This window comes from Dipteris shenzhenensis, chromosome 21, assembly GCF_047967505.1.
Source record: "Dipteris shenzhenensis isolate YYH24624 ecotype China chromosome 21, Dip_SZ_1.0, whole genome shotgun sequence".
NCBI lineage: Eukaryota > Viridiplantae > Streptophyta > Polypodiopsida > Gleicheniales > Dipteridaceae > Dipteris > Dipteris shenzhenensis.
Window position 1 is genome coordinate 46,420,037 of NC_141616.1, and position 21,318 is coordinate 46,441,354.

Below are 21,318 nucleotides of genomic sequence, written 5' to 3' on the forward strand. Positions count from 1 at the left end.
CAGTCAGCGGCCTCCTCCCCCCCCTCCCCCTCCCCGCCCCCAAAAAATAAAAATAAAAACATAAAAATCCCAACCCCCCAACACCACCACCACATCTTCCTCCCGAGCCTGTGATGGGTCTGGGTACTACCCCTTAGTGGATCTCTATAGAGCCCATTTGAGGGCTGCCTTTTCCTCCGCATGTACCTGTGTCGTGCCAGCCCATTTTGGCTCTCAGAAAGCCTTGCTTAGGCCTTGCTTTGTCTTCTCTGCTAGGGGCCATTTTGTTTTGTGCGTTGGTCAAACTGGCCTCTCCGGGCCATTTTTGCACCCGCTATCTACTTTCCACCTTGCCTCGGCTGCTCAACCTGTGACCGCTGCCACCCTTCCCCTCCTGCCCCCCTTTCTCAGTTTTGCCAGCCCTGAGGCTGATCTTTGCTTTCTTTTTCAGGCTGAGTGCAAGCCTCAAACTTTTTTTTTTGGTTTTTGTGTTTTTCTTGGGAGTCCCTTCAGGGTCCTCTTTCTTTCAGCCCTTGGCCCCTCTTTTGTTTTTCCCTTTCCTTCCCTTTCCTAGGTTCGTGATCCAAGAGGTAACCTTTTGGTCTAGCGAGAGGGCCTTGCATGGCATCACCCTCGACATCCTCATCCATCAAAATCTCCCTTTCCCCTGGAGAACAAACAGCAGGTACAAAAAGCTATTATCTCCCATCAAGATCTAGTAGTGGTTGGGCACATTGTTGGCCTTACCCCCATGTGACAACATGTGAGTTTAGTCTTGGAAGGTGACTAGTGGCATATGGGATGTCACCATTTATGGGAGGGGGTTTAATCTACTCCGTCTTAGCTCCTTGGACACCACCTAGGCACTGGAGGAGCAAGGCCCAGTTTACCTGGTACTACATCTAGTTTTCTTCATCCCTTGGTTCCTAGGTTTCACGGTGGATGATATGGAGACGACGCATCACACACCAATGTATCTCATTACGCTTTGCTTCCTAGGCTTCCCTAACAAGTACATATCTATTTATCCTTTATTGGGCCTTGTTTTGGCATCAACTCGAGACATTGACCACATCATTTTTGTACATGGAATCCTGAAGGTGCAGGTGATTGTAAATGGCGGATGGGCCACCTGACCTAGGCTTGCCCATGCTTTGTGAGCTTTCCCATTGCTCATCCCCAGGTTCCTTCATATTATCAACATGAGCAAGACACACTCTCACACACACACATACACACACACACACATACGCACACATACACACTTTTTTTTTTTTTTTTGTGAGAAGAAATCTTTTATTTCTATGGAATAATTACATTCATAGCTGCTTCAAAAACGAAGTAGCTACTACTCAACAAAAGATCTCAGTATAAGCTGTATACACATCCTGATCAATCAAACGAGTCTGAAAACAATCGTAGAATGATTGTTGCAGAGATCGTTTGAAAAAAAGAAAGGATGAAAATAGTGGATCACCAAAGACTCTATGATTTCTATCCATCCATAAAGTCCATAGGGTCCAATATCGCACCCATACAAAAAATAAATCAAAACCCTGTCTCTGGGGATGAAATCCAAACAACCAGAAAAATCTGCCAAAAGTAACAGTAGGAAATCGCTGTCGAAGCCTCTGTCTGATGAGAGCAATGAGATCAGAAGTGTTTGGACAGGACCAAAAGATATGAAGCACTGATTCAGTAGAGTGCGAGCATCTGTGACAAACAGCTGAAGCAATATGTCTGTGTGCGAGTAACTGTCCAGATGGAAAAATGCCAAGGAGAACTCGCCATAGGAAAAGCTGTTGTCGAAGAGGGACTTTGTAATGCCAAAGGAGACGCAGCCTTTTTCTCCACCACTTCATTGGACGATCCATATGCCAAACAGTATTTGCTCTGTTGGAAATCCAAGGTGGAGGTAATAACACTTTATATAGTGATGACACTATAATATGTGAAAGCTTCAAAGGACGGACATATGAGGAAGGAGAGCGTAAAATCCAATCCTCAAGCCGATGCTGAATTTCTAAATGAGGTACCGGCAAGTACGGTTGGAGCATTGCTGAAATTTTATGCCATAAAGGACGATAATGAGCTCCCAGGCCATATTTGCGAGCAGCCAAAGAAAAAGATAGAATTGTGCCATCATCCTGAAGTACACACACACATACACACACACACACACACACACACACACGCACGCATACACACACACACACAAGTACACACGCACAGAGACAGACAATTGGGAGCTAGAATCTCGTTAATTGCGAATCGCATGGGTTGCCCCATTTGAAGGGGTTTGTACTAGAGTGGAGGGCAAGAAAGTCAACAAGCACCCAACAAAGAATCAAAGGAGATAGCTAGAGGGGCTTGGATGGCAACGCCCTTGACATCCTCAACCATCCGGATTCCTCGTGGGAATTTTTTTAAGTAGGTGATCTACTAATCTAATTGATGGCAAACCACGGCGATTCAGATGGAAAGACATCTGCAAACTTTGTTTGTATCTCAGCTACTTCCTATACATCTAATTTAGAAGATTCAGACACATTATCCGCGTCAGATGAAAAATTACACACCATACACTTATCCACGTCATATGAAAATTACACATTATCCACGTCAGATGAAAAATTACACACCATACACTAATACACTTTGCGCTTAGTATTTGTAATCATATTAACAACTTCCAATGAGTTTACAAGGGTATGGGATGGGACATCAAAATCACCCTGTAATGCATACCGTACACCTCCTTTAAGAAAGGCTAATCTATGAGTTCGCCAATCAGTTTGGGCAATCCGCGTCTGCAATCCTTCATTCCCCAAAATTACATTTACTCTACCTAGATTTATTAACATAAATCTATGCTTCGTGTAATATTGTATGGTAATAGGAATCTGTCTCGCACGTCAATGCTTCCCATCTGCAATGTCCATCTTCTAGACATGGTCACTCAGCTGTGTTGGTACTCCCAATTTCTGCACAAGTTTGGCATTCATCAATTGGGAGTACTACCAGAGTCAATCAGGATGGGGACTGTTCTACCCAGACTGTTTCATACATACGAAGAAGGTCATAGGGCTTGAACACTCTCATGTTAAGGTTATGATCCTTTTGCTACAAAGGCTTTGATCTAGGGATATAGTGTATAAAGAAGAAATAATATTACCTATGACCTCATTCAGGGTGGCAGCCTTTGTGGGTCTCTATGTAAAGTTACTAACTAGAAGATACTTTCCACTGAAGTTCTCTGCAAAGTTTCTTGATTTGAAGCTCCTGGAGGAGGTTGACATGGCGAGATTTGAGGCTTCAAGGCAGCCCAAGATGGTACATGCCTGTAGCATGCTGATGCAAGCTCTCCATATGGAACTGAGTTAGGGGAGAGCAAATGAAAATTGAAGCAAGCAGGGGTGGAGGTCTAGGAATGGACCATCATGGCTTACTCTTCAATGTTTACGTTACAGCACATATCCAAGCAACAGGCCCTTCTAGGGTGCAAGAATCAGCAAAGCGCCGGGCAGCAGCTGGAATGATGATTGGGTTGAAGCAGCATTGGGGCAAGAAGTGAATGAATCATGCGGTGCAACTGCTATCGTGCAGTAGTGATGAGTTTGTGTCATGCATAACTGGCTTGAAGAATTACTATGGGTGAGCACTAGCTACTTTAGAATTGCAAGACTCTTGTAAGGATCTTGATCCAGTATTTTTAGAAACTTACTTATGCTAGTTCAAGTGCAATTCAACTTCAGAAGATAATGCGAACTTTGTTCCGCAAATGAAGATAGAAATAGGCACCCACATACAAGGGAGATGGAAAATGACACATCAATGATGCAGCATACTTTTGGGGTTCAATAGGCAATGAAAGGTAGGTTCTAGAACGGCTTAAGGAAGATAGGCTTAACATCTCAGTATTTGGAGGCAAGGTGAGATCTGATGCTGCTTGAGTTCCTCCCTGCTAGCCCTTCCTCTTCCTCTCTTGCTGTTGCCTAGCTCTTCCCCTTGCTCCCCTGCCCCTTAGTCGCGCCCTCTCCTTCTGTAGTCTTTCCCCCCCGCTTCTGGGTTCTATCCTTTTTGCGCAGCAGTTTTTCTCCTTGACCTGCTCTCCTTTCTTTTGCCTCCATTGCCCCCCTTTCTGTTTTGCCCGTTTTTACAGCTTCTGGAGTCACTGACATGTACTCTAAAGGTGTTGCAACCCCTAGCACAGCCGTGACGGTGTCTAGGAGTTTTTCCCCCGTGTTGGTGTCTGTGCTTTAGGCGATTTTGTCTTGGAGGCTGCTATTTGGGGCTAGGACGCTTAGTGGTGAGCTGCGTGCAGCTCTTGTCTTTCATCTCCCTGCTTGAGCTTCTTTTGCGGGCTACTGCTCTCATTTGCAGATGCCCCCTTCCTCTTTCTGGCTGCTCTTTGCAGTCTTTCTTTGTCCTGTCAGCCTCTTCTTCTTCTTTCTGGCTTGTCTTCGAATTCCAGGTGGTGACCTTTTCTTTGATCTGGCCAGAATGGCTCTCGTGCCAGCTCCCTCGGTTCCCAGAGCCGTTCGGATCCTCTTTTCCCAGAAGACAAGCAGCAATTGGAGACGGCAGTTTAGTCTCTCCAAGGTAGAGAATTGGTGGGCCACATTGTTGGCCTCACGCCCATGAGAAGCCAGGTTCATGATTTGCCCTAGAGGGTGACCATATTCAGGAGGTCACCATCTATGGGAGAAGGGTCTTTCTTCTTCAGCTGAGCTCCCTTGATACTACCTAGGCTTTGGTGGAGCATAGGTCCCATCTTATTCAGTGTGCATTTGGTGTACTTCGTTCCTTGGTAATATGGTTTCATAGTTGATGACATGGATACAACACAGCATGTGCCTTAATTTCCAGTGACGCTCTGCTTCCTGGGGCTTCCAAAGGACTCCCTGCCTATCTTGGCCTCTATTGGAGAATGTTTTGGCACAGTGCTGGAGTCCTCGCCTATCACAATAGCATCAGTTTTGACAGGGGATGGGTCCCTTGCCTTAGGGTGATGGTTGAGTCCTCTGAGACCTTGGAGGTTCGAGTTACACACTAGATGCTTCATGAATGGGCTAGCCGGCTTGGGGTTGAGGTCTCCTTCATGATGCAATGGGACCAAAAGGTAGGCATCGAGCCCAGCCATGCCTTTGGCCCGCTGTCACACAGACACAAACTACTCCCCTTCCAAACTCCCGTTGCAGTCGCAGAAATCCATAGCTGTCATTCAAGCTCCCACCAATAGGAGACCCTTGTTCTCCAACCCCAACGCGGCCCCCCCCCCCCCTTTCCCCCCTAACCAACCAACCCACCACCATGAGTAGTGGGAGTTGCTCTTTTTGCACTCCTTTGGAGCTGCCCTCCCTAAGCGGATGTATTTAGCTGGTTTTTGGTTGTCCCATAGAGTTGTTAGTTTGCCATAGACATAAATAGATTGTCTTTCTTTCTTTCCCTTTATCTTTCTCTTCGTGGTAGTGGTTTTGGGTTATTTTCTGTGTTCTCAAGCCGTAGACCTCACTGGGATGTGGCCTCGGATGCTTTCACAAAGGTTGTATTGGTCAGCTCAAGCGCCTAGTGTGCGATTTCTTGTCGGCAGGTTTGGATGGTATGAGGAAAATTTGCGCTCGACGGACATTGATCCTTCCCTAGATGTGGGGAGGACTTGACAATGTGGACCTCGGGATGCAGAGTAGAGTCCTATTGGGCAAGCTATGGTACACGGTCTCACCCTAGGTCCCAAGACGTAGAAGCTCTTGATTCAACGAGAGCTTCTCAAGAACACCCACCCTACATGAGGTCAATGGTAGCAGTCCCACAGGTGGATGTTTTCAGAGCCTCCCCTCAGAGGGAAGGGCTCCCCCCCTGATGAGGAGCCCTCACAGAGTTTGACAGTGTTTGTATGGAGGACTTAGTCGGTGCGAATTTGATGTACCCGGAGGAGTTTGAGAGGTAGCCACTGCTTTTGGCATTTCAGGATGGATTCATACTAGGGCACAGGACACATACTGGATGGGCTCAGTGGGATAGTGATCCAGCTAGATCTTTAGGACTTGGAGCTGCCTTTTTGTAGAGGTAGAGGCACGAGGGCAGGCACTCTCTCATCTGAGGGGAATATGCACTTGGATGGCAGAGATCAATGCGGCGATCCTAGAGTCTTGATGGGAGGGACTGTGCAGTGTCTCAGGACTCCCCTTGTTGGTATAGACAATTTTCTAGGATAGGGGTGCCTCTCAAGATTCAAATTTGTAGTAGTCCCTTGGCTCCTACCGATGCAAACTTTATAGAGTGGGGCCTAGGGGCCTCCCTTTACATGAGTGGTAGAGGATCAGGAAAGTGGGCCGCTTAGGCAAGGAGTGGAGCATTGACCAAGCTCCTATCTCGGCAAGACAAGAGGGGGGTCAGTGGCGCCTCTGGTTATGGAGGGCTGGCCACTTTGGAGTGGGATCCAAGTGACAGCTTTTGGCCCATACGAGTAGGGCACTTGGACAGGGTGGATGAGGTGCCCGTGCCCTTCTTCTTGTACATGGCTCGCATAGACTGTCGTCTTTAGCTGGAGGTCGCAGCCAGGACCCCCTCAAGAGAGAGTCATTGGGTGGAGCAGTAGGTTTTGTTGGAGGTTATCTCTTGGTTTTGGTCACGTCTCTGGACCAGTCACTGGCCACGAAGGATGTCTTAGTTCTTTTGGATTAAGGCACATGGGCGTTTGCCATTGGCCCCTGGTTGCAGATGTGGGCAGATGGTAGCTGCCACTGTTGCACAGATAGAGTTTTAGAGACGATCCCATATTGTCTCTTGGGTTGCCTAGCAACATAGAGAATATGGAGGGGTGCCCTCAGGATTGTTCCCAGCACGCAGAGGATGCATAGAGACTTTACTTGGGGGATGGCTGCATTGCTGATGGAGGGGAGTCATGCCTTCTCCATTGATCCATCCTTTCTAGCCTACAGTATTCAAGGCCAATAGGTATTTAGGATAGAGTCACATGAGGCAACGCCTCCTTCCCGCCCGCGCCCTTTGCCTTCGCCAAAGGATAGTGTTTGGGAGATGGTGTCCAGCACCACTGCTTGGAACATTGGGTTGCAAGGGGGATGCCAAAGAAATGTTAATGAGTTTTTGAAATCACTTTGCTTAATCTGATCCGGCTTTGTGGTTGGAACAGAAAAAGGCATGAGCATTGACAACCAAGAGATGATGAGAACATTTGGTGGTGGTGGAATCTATAAAACTTGATTTACAGAAATGTTAACGAGTTTTTGAAATCACTTTGCTTAATCTGATCCGGCTTTGTGGTTGGAACAGAAAAAGGCATGAGCATTGACAACCAAGAGATGATGAGAACATTTGGTGGTGGTGGAATCTATAAAACTTGATTTACAGATTATTTGCACAAGTGCTATTAATTTAACAAATGTAGTGTCCATGTGCTCCGCAAAAACATGCTCATGATTGGCTTCTGCACGCTTTGCAAAAGAAAGGAGCATCTTTTTGCTGGACTTCAAAGAAATTGCAGCTTTAGAAGTGTTGCCACATGCATCACGCTGGACAGCGAAGGGCTTTCTCAAATCTCTCAAGATTAGGACAGGGTCAGAACACAACTTTTCTTTCAGCTTTACCAAGCGAAGTATTCGCTGGATATATAGACCTCCACTCTGGTTGCTAGCCCTTGTTCCAGGGATTCCCTAGGCAGTGAGCTGGGTTCTTTGGAAACATGCTTCTTTTTCTGACAACCTGATGTTTTATTCTTTTCCCATAATCAGTGCCTTTCGGATTTCTGTCTATGGTTGGTTTCTCTAACACTAATGGAAGTTCTTTTCTCTGGTAAAAAAAGCATCTCAGTATTTGCAATACCTGCCTCAGAATCTGACAAATGGCATGTAGGGGTTACACACAGAATTGCTCGGAGAAGTAAACACGTATGTTATAACATTTGGTTCAATCTAGAGCAGATAAGGAAAGATTCAAGAGTCTTCCTTGGCAAGAATGCTGGAAACTGGGGGTGGGGGAGGGGGTGCATTTTGATCCTTGTGAAAAATGGCAGGACTAAAAATAGTAAAGGTGTTTTTTTTGAATAAGATCTTGCTAGATAGGGGTTTGGAAAATTGGATTGGTGTAATTGAAGGACATGGAAGAAGGTTGTCAAAAAGGCACTTTTGTGTGTTTGGGGGGGGGAGGGGGGGGTCATGACTGGGAAATAATAACTAGTAACCAGCCTTTCTGTTTTTTGGGGGACGGGGGAATAATGGTAGCCATCTTTTAGAAGGTAGGTTGTTGTAAATGAGAATTTTAGACCCTCTCAGGGCATCTTGCCTTTATATCTGGCGGGTTTTAGATCCGCTCAGGGCATCTTGTCTTTATATCTGGTGGGTTGTCCAAAGCATCTAGAATGTTGATCTGGTGTTACTTGCAATTTGGTATCTTTGGTAGACTTCAATCTCTGATGTTCTTACATTGGGAGCAGGCTTTGAAGGAATAACCTCGTATTTGTGGTTGTGTGGATAAAACTTGGAATTTCTGTGAGTTTTCTGATTTGAACTTTGTGGTTTGATGTGGACAGTCATATTCGCTGGGGGAGTTGAAGACACCAGAAGAGCGCATAAGTGTTACTCGTCAACTTTGGGGCCTTACAACAGACATTCTGGTGATTTTATTGCTTTTATTGCATGAAATTTTCTGAAATTGTTTGTGACAGAAAGGGTGATTATGTCATGTAGAAACCCTTTCACAAGGGTGTTTTGCACAAGCAGTTGAAACCACTACTGGGTAAATTCAGAATTCGGAACGTTGTTTGCAATCGCAACATCATAGCACAGGGAAACCACAACAAAACCGTTCATGTGTGTGAAGGATGTTTCTTCTTTGAATATTCTGAACACCAAAGTGTTTGTAAGAAGCATCTCACCTCATTCTACCAAAGGGTGTCTAATTTCAGCAGTTACCATACTCTATAGAAAATCCCAAATCCTGTCATCATTTCAGCTTTCAGACAACGTACGTTAGACACGACAGGTTTTGAGAAAGTCTCTATCCTGTCAAACGTGACAGTTCTCCAAGTCACCTCCCCTTGACCCTTGGCCGACTTTGCATTCTACCAGATGGAACCATGAGGGATTTTCAGTTGCTACGTGATCCTTTACCCCTCAAGCTCTCTTGCCATTTGGCACGCTTCCGTCAAGTTATCATGCATCATCGTAACATGAATGCTAGGAATAAACTTGAACACCTTCCATAATACCAACACATGTGAATGAACTTTGTTGACACTGTCTGCTTTCTACCACCAATTGGCAGCTTTAGATCTTTTCACATGCGGCATGCTTCTTTAGTTCTTTGAGGTCTCTTGCCATTTAGCACATTGGCTTCTAAAAAGTCATCATGCCTCATTCATTTCTGTTTTAATTTGCAGAGATGTAATTACTTTCTCCTTACTTGACAATACACCACACTATGATCTCTAGCATTTGTCAGTGGACTCTGTGTGCGCGTGCGCGTGTGTGTACCATCTTCTGATGCTTGTAGGTGATAGGCCCTTTCTTCGGGACTGTTTCTTGTAATCTAATGACAACTAGATTCCCCCCCCCCCCCAAAAAAAAAGAAAAAAAAAAGGAAAAAGGAAAAAAAAGAAAAAAGAAAAAGAAAAAAGAAAAAGAAAAGAAGAAGTGTGTATGTATATACACATACACACGTATACATATACAGAATACATATATATGCGCGTGTGTGTGTGTGTGCACACACACACGCACACACACTTTTTTTTGTGAGAAGAAATCTTTATTTCTATAGAATAATTACATTCATAGCTGCTTCAAAAGCGAAGTAGCTACTACTCAAGAAAAGATCTCAGTATAGGCTGTATACACATCCTGATCAATCAAACGAGTCTGAAAACAATCGTAGAATGATTGTTGCAGAGATCGTTTGAAAAAAAGGAAGGATGAAAATAGTGGATCACCAAAGACTCTATGATTTCTATCCATCCATAAAGTCCATAGGGTCCAATATCGCACCCATACGAAAAATAAATCAAAACCCTGTCTCTGGGGATGAAATCCAAACAACCAGAAAAATCTGCCAAAAGTAACAGTAGGAAATCGCTGTCGAAGCCTCTGTCTGATGAGAGCAATGAGATCAGAAGTATGTGGACAGGACCAAAAGATGTGAAGCACTGATTCAGTAGAGTGCGAGCATCTGTGACAAACAGCTGAAGCAATATGTCTGTGTACGAGTAACTGTCCAGATGGAAAAATGCCAAGGAGAACTCGCCATAGGAAAAGCTGTTGTCGAAGAGGGACTTTGTTATGCCAAAGGAGACGCAGCCTTTTTCTCCACCACTTCATTGGACGATCCATATGCCAAACAATATTTGCTCTGTTGGAAATCCAAGGTGGAGGTAATAACACTCTATACAATGATGACACTGTGATATGTGAAAGCTTCAAAGGAAGGACATATGAGGAAGGAGAGCGTAAAATCCAATCCTCAAGCCGATGCTGAATTTCTAAATGAGATACCTTCAAGTACGGTTGGAGCATTGCTGAAATTTTATGCCATAAAGGACGATAATAAGCTCCCAAGCCATATTTGCGAGCAGCCAAAGAAAAAGATAGAATTGTGCCATCATCTTGAAGTACATCTGCCACAGATGAAATGCCTTTGAAGGAGAGAAAATATAAACGTCGGGGTTCTTGTATGGCCAAAGGTGGGTGGAATACTTTAGACCAAAAGAGATTCTCTTCCCTCAAAGAGTTGCCCGAGAGAGAGTCCCTGCCTTTCCATTCCAAGTGGGAAAGAATGTGTTTCCAATCAAGAAGCAGAGAAGAGACAAAAGAGCATCCTCTGATCTTGCCTTGGATAGAGCCAAATAAAAATTCCCACTGAGTAGGCTGCCAATTCCCAAAAGCAGATGTATGAAGATGTAATAAGAGAGAGCGAATCATAAAAGCCCAAGGCTGATCTCCTTGTAGAAACTGCATCATCATTTTCCCCCTGTGAGCAAGTAAATGCATTTGAATATTTAGAATGTTCAAACCCCCGTGCATCTTTGGAGAACAGAGACGATGCATGGAGAGTAATCTGAGACTTTTCTTGCCATGTTTTGAACGCCAGAAAATTTCCATGATAGCTGACATAAATGAAACCAAATCTGCCTTAGTGAACATAGTAAGAGGCAGATAAAATTGTATGTATGCTATCAAAATGGATTGTGTAATTCGCAGACGAACATGTAATGGCCAAGTTGCAAGCTTCCAATATTCAAGTTTTGCCCTCAACTTTACTAGCACCCAATCAGTTTGTTGTGAACGGGTGAGTCCCCAGCCTAAAGGATAACCAAGATGTCGAATGAATTGAGAAGCAGGGACAATTTCCCCAGGCCACAAAAGGTTGTGTCAGTCCTGTGCATGTAAAGGCAACAATTTTGATTTTTGAAAATTTACCGGAAGGCCAGCAGCCAATCCATATGTAGAAAGAGCATGCATGATCATGGACAGATCAGCCCGATTATTTTTTGGAGTAAAGAATGAATCATCAGCATATGCTTGAGCAATCATGCTGCGACTGCCAAGGATCTCCAAACCGTGCAGCTGGTCAGTGTCCAAGAGGTGATCCAGATATTGAAGCAGTGGATGAGTGGCTATGGCAAAAAGTAAAGCACTCAGTGGACATCCTTGTCTGACAGAGCAAGCAAGAGTCCAGGATGGAGAAATATCTCCTGAAAGTATGCAGGCAGCTTCACTATCTTGATATAGCCAATTAATGAGTTGCTGCATTTTTGTGCCAAAACCCAAAGCCTGCATAGTCGATGAAATAAAATCCCACTGAACTGTATCAAAAGCTTTGGCAATATCAACTTGCAATAACAAAACATCCTGCTGTGTGTATTTGGCATATTCAATTCCAATGTAGGCATTAGCAATGTTATCGGTGATATGCCTACGCGGGACAAAGCCATATTGCGCAGGATGCAACCCATCATGTGAAAACTCCTTTAGCCGAGCAACAATCATTTTGGTAGTGACTTTGTAAATTACGGGCATAAGAGTGATAGGTCTCCAGTCTGCCAAAGACTCACAAATTTGTTTTTTAGGAAGGAGTTTAACAAGACCTCTCTTCCATGTGTCTGGCATTTTCTGATGTTGCCATGCAGCATTCACCATAGATAGTAATGGATGCTTCAAAATAGGCCAGTATGCCAGAAAAAACTCGACTGTCAAGCTATCCCATCCAGGGGATTTCCATTTGCCACATGATTTGATGGCATCTGACAGTTCCCTCTCAGTAAAGGGTTCCTCCAATTCCAAAGCTTGAGTAGGGGAAATGATTGGAGAAACATTTTGCAACAGTAAATTTCGTGCAAGCAAAACCTGTTGCGAGGGAGGAGCTACAGAGCCAAATTGCTGAGAGAAGTGATGCACACAAACAGAGGCAAGCTCTGACCGTGAAGTAGTCCATGATCCATCAGGCATTAGCACTCTGCAAATTTCTGTTTGGATTCTCCTCTGATGCAAACTCTTGAAAAATTCTTTGGAAGAGCAACCTTTATCTATGAAGGCTCTTTGTCTTGCTCTAGTCTCCCATTTTGCTAGTTTCCTGTGATCATTTAGTTTAAGACAATGTCTGGCCTGACATAATGTGGTTTGCTCATGCATGGACAACGAACGATGATGACTGAGTTCAGTGAGGTCTTGACAAGTAGACTTGGCCTGAGCAATGGTTTCCCTCAGAGTCTTCATGTAAGACTTGCCATAAGCTCTAATCACCATTTGCATTTTAGAAATAAAAGAAGCCCAGGCATCATCAACATGAAGATGGCTGTTAGATGAAAGACAATGAGCTGCTTCAGTAACCATTGCCTTGAATTCAGCATGTTGCAAATAACTGTTGTTGATGATTAGATGTCGCCTTTGTGGCAAACTATCATCTGGCATCTTATGAAAAGATAACCGCAGCCATAGTGGTGCATGGTCTGAATGCACAAAGGTATAGTCAATCCACATTTTGCATGCGAAATCCCCATTTTGTTGTGGAGCAACACTATACCAACGATCTAGTCGTGCCTTATAAGCGGAAAGAGCATTATGTTGAAAAGTGTAGCCCGGTGACAGAGGCTGCAATTCCTTCCAGAGGTCAACTAGATCCAAATGCAAAAGTAGTTGAGACTAGGCATGCCTTTCAGGAGATAACATATGATCGTGGTTGGAAGTGTTGTCTCCCTGTTGTGGAGCATTATTGAAATCCCCACATATGTAGGCATGAGATCTCCACGGGTATTGTTGCATAGCATCCCAAATTACAGTTCTGTCTCGAGATGACTAAGGTGCATAAACTGAAGCAAATTCAAACACCTCTCCTCTTATAATGCATTGGAGAACAAGCCATCTGCCTTTGTTGTCATTTAATGCAATGACTGGTTGAAGCTCATGTTTGATCAGAAGGACAACCTCTGAGAAAGAGTGCTCCCCAGCATAGAAAATGTCATACCCGCAGTAGTGTCCTGTCTTGCCTGCATAAATATGTTGGTTGTGCTCTTGTAATGCCACTATGTCAGGCTGAAATCTGTTGATGTACAGCCACACAGATTTCCATTTCCTACTGTCACATATGCCCTGGACATTGAGTGTAACAGAGGTGATGTGAGCAGTCATATATACAGATATTTATAGTAATGTAACAACTATGTACAGCAGCAAAATGTATGAGGTCAGCCTTGCATTTCTATCTCAGGGTCGAGGCCTCGCCCCTGAGAAGAAGTAGTCGCCTGAGAAGTGGACAGCAAAGCAGCAACCTCTTCTTCAGGGAAGAGTGTTCTGCTGGCTGTTACTGCAGCCCATGTAATTCCAATTCCTGTATTGATCTCTGGGGTGTTTCCGCTAGAAGAGGCACCATTCCAAGTGCGGGGGGGTGGAATTCTTCGAGCAGAAATAACCTTATGAATACTCTGCCATGAGTCGGTAGGAAAAGGAGCTCGAGGATGAAGTACCTGTATAAGGGTGGTAAAAGCCAAAAAAACCAGTCCCAAAGAAAGATCAGAGGAAGCCCGCAAGAGAGAAGAGGAAGTGTAGAACTGGTAAGGAAAGAGCAAAAGGATAGGTAGGAGTTGGCTGAAAAACCAGGTAGGGAAAACTCCGGTTGAAAGCCCCAAAAGTATACGAAAGCTGGACTTGTACGGAAAGGTACAGAATGTACGGACGCCATACGGTGGCCGTACAGACGTACGGAAGAGGATTGGTGCAGGGTTACGGGTGAGAGACGAGATGCTGATGGAAGATGGAACTGAAATGAAACGAAGCCTATAGATGCAGATATCGACGCACACACACGAGGGCTGGAGCGAATTCACGCAGGATGCGTAGGGAGAACAGCGGGGACGTACCGTACTGACGTACGGCACCTGTACGGCAGCCGTACAGGTGTATGGTCAGACGGGGGAAGCTGAACGGGGCTCTGGCGATCTGTTCTGCGCTCTTTCCAAGCGCTCACGCTCCACGCACTCTCAGCCTGCCACACCTAGAGAGTTACACACCACACACACACACACACACACACACACACACACACGCACGCACACACACACACACACACACACACACACACACACACACACACATATATGTGTGTGTGTGTGTGTGTGTGCACATACTTATGTATGTATATGGAAGTGTATAGATCATCACAATGGGAAAAGCGTCTGTTAGCCAAGTTGCCAAGCCCTAATTGAAGTCCTGGCATGTGCGTCGCATCTTGGCCACCATCCTAAGGGAGCATTGCAAGATCCTCTGAGCCTTTGGACAATTCCATAAGCATTGACCCACCTCTTTGGCATCACAACAATGACATGCCCCATGTACTCTCATTTGCTCCAGCCATGGTCTTGTTGGCAGCCCTTCATGAGCTACCAACCAGAAGAAATAGGAGATCTTTCAGGTGGAAGTTAGGATAGACGGCGGGCCCAAAACCCAGTAAGAACCTCACATGGCACTTGTTGCTCTAGTCAGTGCCTCTCCTTTGAGAAAGTGCATGCTGTCGCATTTAGCTAAAACCGTCTACGAATTCTAGTGGTGTGGGAGAAGAAGGGCACCTCCAGAGTCCACCAACTGCTCCAAGTGCCCTATCAGGATGTCCAAAACCACCCCCTTGGACCCCATTGCATCTCGCGCAAGGGTTTTCCCTCCATATCTAGAGGCACAAGGGATCATGTCCGTACAAGAAAGGGCTTGGAGTCCCTGGGGCTTGGTCCAAGGTCCGCCCCAAATAGCCAAGTTCTTTAATCCTCCTCCATTCTACAGAGTCTAAGACCCCACAATCCCCTGGGGCTCTGTCCCCTCCCTTTGACTCTATCTAGAGTAATCCACTCAACCCCGTATTGAAGAAAATCAGGTAGGTCTTGTCGTGGTCCTACTATAGGTAGAAGACTTTGAAAGGAACTCTTCATGGAGAACAGCCCAAACTAGCATGGATGGTCTATGGCGTTTTGGGTTTGTTGGTAGGCCCTCCTGCCATGCCTTCGGGATGGCCTCCTTGATCTCTACTATTGGCTCCTCTCAGGTGGGCACTTGCGTGCACCCTCTCCTTGGTGTGCTAGGGGAGCCAACTCCCTACCCCCAGGGACCTCATTGGTCCGTTGTCCCATTGTGCCTACTCAATGCGTGTGTGCTGCCCTAGCATACGACCATCCTGGTCTTGGATTTCCAGACTCCAAATTAGGGGCTGCAGCGGGGACTCATCTTTGCTCAGGGGCAGCTCACATAAGGCTTTGTGAGAGATCCGCTGCATCATTAGAAACCTTTCCGTATAAGAGGGCCCCCCATGAGGATTCATTTGTGAGACTGCTGCCACTGTCTTCGTGTGCATGGCATGTTCCTTAGAAGTCTTGCCAAAGTAGGAGCTTCCAAGGTTGAAACCTTGGAGCCAGACCCTTGATAATAAGCTTCCCCAACGACGTTGTGCTTTGCATCTCATGGATTATTGATACCCAGCCCTCCCTCTGCCTAGGGGAGAACCTTGTTTTCAAGTGACCTTGATGTGGTATATCTGTTGCCATCCGAACTTGCATGAAAGAAAGTGCCCCATGCATCTTTAATGAAAGAACCAACATGAGGTGATAAACAGGCCGTTGCCAAAAGGACTTGGTTCACCACCAAATCTCTCCTTGTCAAAGAGAGCTTGGCCAAGCTCCAATAGAGAACTGTGCGTCAAACACTCTCTAACATCATAGAAATTTGTTGCGCTACTGAAATATCCAGTCCCATTTGATAGCCCAGGTATCTCGGCGTCTACTTCCTAGGGAATCCAATGGTCGCTAAGGTTAGTGCCGCCCAATGATTGGAGGTCCTTTGAACCTATGTTAAAACGAACTGAATTATTCCAGTTGATCTTGGCTCCCAAAACTAAATAGTAGTCTTCTAATGAGAGCTGAACCCTCTCTAGGCTCTGTGCTAGACCTCTACGAATATGGTTGTATCATCTATGAGTTATGAGTCCAAGAACTTATCTATGAGTGCAAGCCGACCGAGCCAACCCTCTGAGAGCGGAGGAAGTATCCTTGCACCTCTACCACGAAAAGAAATAGAAAGGGGGCTAGGGGGCAGCCCTATCACATTGAGAGGGAGAGTGAGAAAACTGCCTTGCGTGTCTCCCTATGGGAACTTGGTTGGAGCTACTTGCGTAAAGGGTAGGAACCCACTGGTCCTAGAAGGCGAGCCTTTGCATGGTGCCCTTCAAGAAAGCCCTACCCACCTTGTCGTACACTTTTTCAATATCTAGTAGGAAGCTAATGCCTTCTAAAAAGTGAAGATGTCCAAGATGCTCTTCTAGTGAACAAAACCTATTGGGGTATCATGGAGGATGTCGGGGAGATGTGGACAAAGCGTCAAGCTCAAGGCTTTGGCTAAGATTTTGTAGTTCTCTCCAAAAGTGTGATTTGGTGCCACTGGCAGATGTTAGCTTGGTCTCCCCCTATTTGGAAAATCTCCTACGAAGCGGAGTGTAGGAGAGTGCTAATGTGCCCCCAAAAGAAACTAAAAAACATCGGGGACAAACCTTTCTCCTTTGTGCATTTCTACAAAGGGAGAGCTTTGAGGGCTTCCAAGAGCTTCCCATCAGTGAAGGGGATCCTAACTATGCCAAGATGTCTTGGGTGACCGTTGAGGGGGTGTCCTCCTAGGTTACAAGTACCTCGAGGGTCTCCTCCTTTGACTTAAAAGTCAGCGATAAAGGTAGGTTAGTCATCTTTAGGATATCTTGTGGGTCTAATTGCATCTGGCCTCTCCTGTATCTCGACTGTTGGAGCTAAGACCTTGTCGACCTGGGGCGCATGGTGTGAAGTGTGGTGTCATCCTAGCTATCTGTTGCATCCATCTTGCTTTGGAGGAGTGAAAGGAGTACTTAGTGCCATATCTCCATCGCTTGGTAGGTTTAACTTTGTAGTCTAATATCTATCCTCGAGCCATACTGAGGGGCCGGCTTGCTCCTCTTGAGTCGCTCACCGTAGGCTAGGTCCTTGGCACCTGCTCGTGTGTTTGCTTGCATTGCAGCCCGAGGGATTGGAGCTTTGTACTGCTCTGTCTTATGGTAGGAGTTCAAAGATCCCTTGTCTCAATACTCCATGAGCGCATGCTCTAAGCCGCGGACATCTGTAGATGGAGGCTCTTCTTTCAAGAAGGGCCCTTGAATTTGGCTCCCAATAGTGGTATGTAGTAGGGTAGGATTTGTAGCTGAATGGGTACGCATAGTGTGGATTGGATTGATCATGGGGGATACCCAAGTAGTGGTCTCAACATTTATGCACGTGCCTGCCACATCAAAGAGCATCATTTTGGAGGCAGCTGACATAGAGTCTTCCATATATGAGATCTGGATTGTTGGCATACATTTTCAATTCCGGTGTAATAAAAGTGAGGGAGTGTTGTGTATAAACGTAGAAAATAATCTCTTAAAGCCAACGTCTATATTGAACTTCAGTGGAGGATAAGGCAATTAGTACTTTGCTTTTTTCTGCACCATGATACTTAGCTAGATCCAATGATGAAGCAATATCCAAAAGTAGATCTTTTGTCAACTAAACATCCTATCCAATCACTATCAATAAATTCCGACAGTTTTAAAATATTGTTTCTCTTATGAAAATTTTGAAACCTAGATGGCCACTGTCACGAGGACGTGAAAAGTGATGTAAAGTTTAATGTAACTCAATCCGGGGTTAACTGCGGTTAAGTCTAGTAATAGTTTGGTCGTGAGGGATTGGCTAGAGGAAGTGTAGACTTCCTAGAAGTCTCTAGGGGCAATTTCTAGGTGTATCCACTAGGTCCTAGGGGCAAGGCAAAGACATTAAAGAGGGGTTTTAAAGTTGGGCCCAAGGACAACCAACGTTGTCCTTGATATGATGGTTAGGACTTTAATGAAGGGCCAAGTGGCATGCATGCAAATGCATGTGCTTCCCCCAACCTACCATCTCTCTCCCTCTCCCTCACCCTCACCCTCTTGGAGCATCCTCAGTTTGCAGAAGCTCTTGAAGCTGATTTCATTGCATGTTCTCTCCCTACCAGCATTTGCTGCTCCTGCACACGCTTCTTGCTGCTTTTGGATCTTGCATGCAGGTCCAGGCAATCCGTACAGTGTACGGATTGCTGGCGCATTTTGTGAGGCCCTTTTCACTATCGTACGGTTGTCGTATTGACAGTACGAACATTTGTACGGACACCTGATTCTGTTGTACGGACTTCTTGCTCATGCTCCAAGGTAGGCACACACTTCGAGGGATTTTTGGCACGCATTTGGAGATTGACACGCTTCCCAATGCGGATTTTTTGGCATGGATCCTGAGGTAGACACTTCGGGGTGGATCTGTGGACCATAGCCTCTCCAGCTCTTTTCTTGCCCTCATTCTGCCTTCTATCTGTTCTTTCTCTCTTCCCTGGAGGCTGGAAGAGACCTGCACCCTGTTGGGAGCCTGGCCAGGGGATAGGCGCGAGGACTGAGCTTCGCCCCTCTGCCACAGACAGAGGGTATTTGGTCGTTGTCTTCCATTTGATTGTTATTTCTTATTTTGAGGTTATTTGCAGTGTAATTCTTGTGTTCGGAGTCCTTTCTGGTCCCCACAGGCTTAAGCAAGCATTGAGAAGCAAAGGGTGTGCCTAGTGAAAGGCAAGAGGGCCAGTGTGTTGCATTTGAAAGCCTTGAGGCTGCTTTGAGCACAACTTGCTAGTGGTTGGATGCTTGGATGCCTTTCAGTTGGGTCAATTGAGTCAGAAGTGGATGCCTAAGATTGCCTTGCCAGTTGGATTCTAGTGGTGCACTGAGGAATAGATGCCCAAAGGATAGTTAGAGGATTTGCAAAGAGGAACAGTACAGGGGTGAGTCCCTGGTATAAAGCATTTCCATTAAGAGGCATTATATAAATACTAAAAGGGGCGCCAAGGCATTTGGGGCCAGTGGGTGTATTGTGTACTGTTTTCACTGAGCAGGGGCATGCTAGCCTCCCTATTGTTGTTGTTGAAGTTTGTTTCTAAGTTTTGCTAAGTGGTTGAAGTGACTGAAGCTTGCATTGTGGCTATTTATGAGGGTTATGACTGAGTAGACGAGGATTACTGCCCTTTAGATTCTTGAAGGCCGGTTACAATGGTTCCATTGCCGTCTCGTACCCGTATGTCAGATGAAGAAAAACAAATTCTTTATGCTGCCAACAAATGTTATATTTTCAAGGAGGAGGGCCACAGGGCTTTTGAGTGCCCACACAAAAAGAGGAATTTCCATCCTACCAAGCAGGGTGAGCATAGGGAAGAGAAGAAGAATGATTAGAAGAATAAGAAGCCTAAACCCACTGCTGGTCTTTTGCAAGACTTGCTTGGGGCTGTTCAGAATACGGATGCTACAGAGTTATGTCTAGCATGGGGCAAGATAAGAGATCAAACAGCTTTGATTTGGGAGCCAAAGCCAACTTCATATCTCCAGAGCTGGCTGGAAAGGAAGAGATGGGTCCCATGTGTGATGCGGACATGGCTTGCTCAGGGCTCAACCAATCAGTTACTCCAATGATAGGCAAGATGAGAATGCACATTCAGAGCTACGTGGACACCGAAGAGTTCTACATTATGCCGCTGAATGGTCGTGATGTGTTATTGGGAAAAATTGGCACTTATGTGTTGGGGCTGTTTTGGATAAGAAGAATAAAACTATCAAAATCACTCACCATGGCAAAACACATGTTGTAGATGCTAAGCTGAAGGGAGAATCTATTCATGTTGTATCTGCTTCTGCCATTGGTAATGTAATGAAAAAGCACCTTTCAGCATACTTAGTGTTTGCATCTGAAAAGCAGTCAGTAGAAGAAAAGTCTCATTTCTCTAAGGTGGAAAAGCAGTGGACAGATTTTCTTTTTCAGTTTAAGGAGTGTTTTTCTGACTCTCTTCCTCAGGAGTTGTCCCCTGAAAGGCTAGAAGACCATACGATAGACATAATCCCGGGTAGCAGCCCACCTAGCAGACCTCCTTACAGGGTCAGGCAGTGCAGCCCAGCAAGAGAAAATTATGAATCAGGTGAAGGACCTGTTGGAGATGGTGGGGCTGATTCAGCCCAGCTCTTCACCCTACTTACTGCTCACCCGTGCTGTTGGTCCAGAAGAAGGATGGATCCTGAGGATGTGCATTGACTACCGAGCCCTCAATAAAATTACAATTAAGAACAAATTCCCTATACCGAGGATAGATGATATTTTGGATAGGTTACAAGGATCTGGAATGTTTAGCCGCATTGATATGAAGAGTGGTTATCACCAGATCAGAATTCAGCCAGAGGATGTGCACAAAACAGCATTCTGTACCACATTTGATTTGTATCAGTTTCTTGCCATGCCATTTGGGTTAATGAATGTACCTGCCACCTTCAACAGAATGATGGACATGATTTTTAGAGAACACCGAGCCTTTGTTGGCACTTTCTTTGATGACATCGTCGTGTTCTCTCAGGATGAGGATGAACATAAGAAGCACCTGGCAATTGTTTTTGAGGAGCTTCGAAAGCATAAGTTGGTTGTCAATGCCAAGAAAAGTGAAATTTTCATGCATGAGATCCATTTTCTCGGACATAATGTTTCCAAGGATGGAGTCAGGATGGACCCCGCCAAAGTAGAGGCTATCAAGAATTGGACACATCTGAAGAACATTTATGAAGTACATAGCTTTTTGGGCTTGTGCTCGTACTATAGGAGATTCATCCGATATTTTGTAGAGATTGCATCACCGCTCCATGCCTTGCAGAAGAAAGGGGCCACTTTCAGGTGGGCTACCAAAGAGATTGCAGCTTTTGAGAAGCTGAAGGAGAAGCTCTGCTCCGATCCTGTTATCATAC

General features: G+C 45.4%; 1 protein-coding gene across 1 annotated transcript in view; it reads left to right on the top strand.

Annotated features, from left to right (window-relative positions):
• The window catches only part of LOC147888947 (copper ion binding / methyltransferase), a 92,069-nt gene that overhangs the window by 52,584 nt on the left and 18,167 nt on the right, over positions 1–21,318 (top strand). The window contains exon 6 of the mRNA XM_087392541.1: positions 8,531–8,614. Coding sequence (XP_087248667.1) covers positions 8,531–8,614 — 84 coding nt within the window. The remainder of the gene's footprint in view (positions 1–8,530; positions 8,615–21,318) is intronic.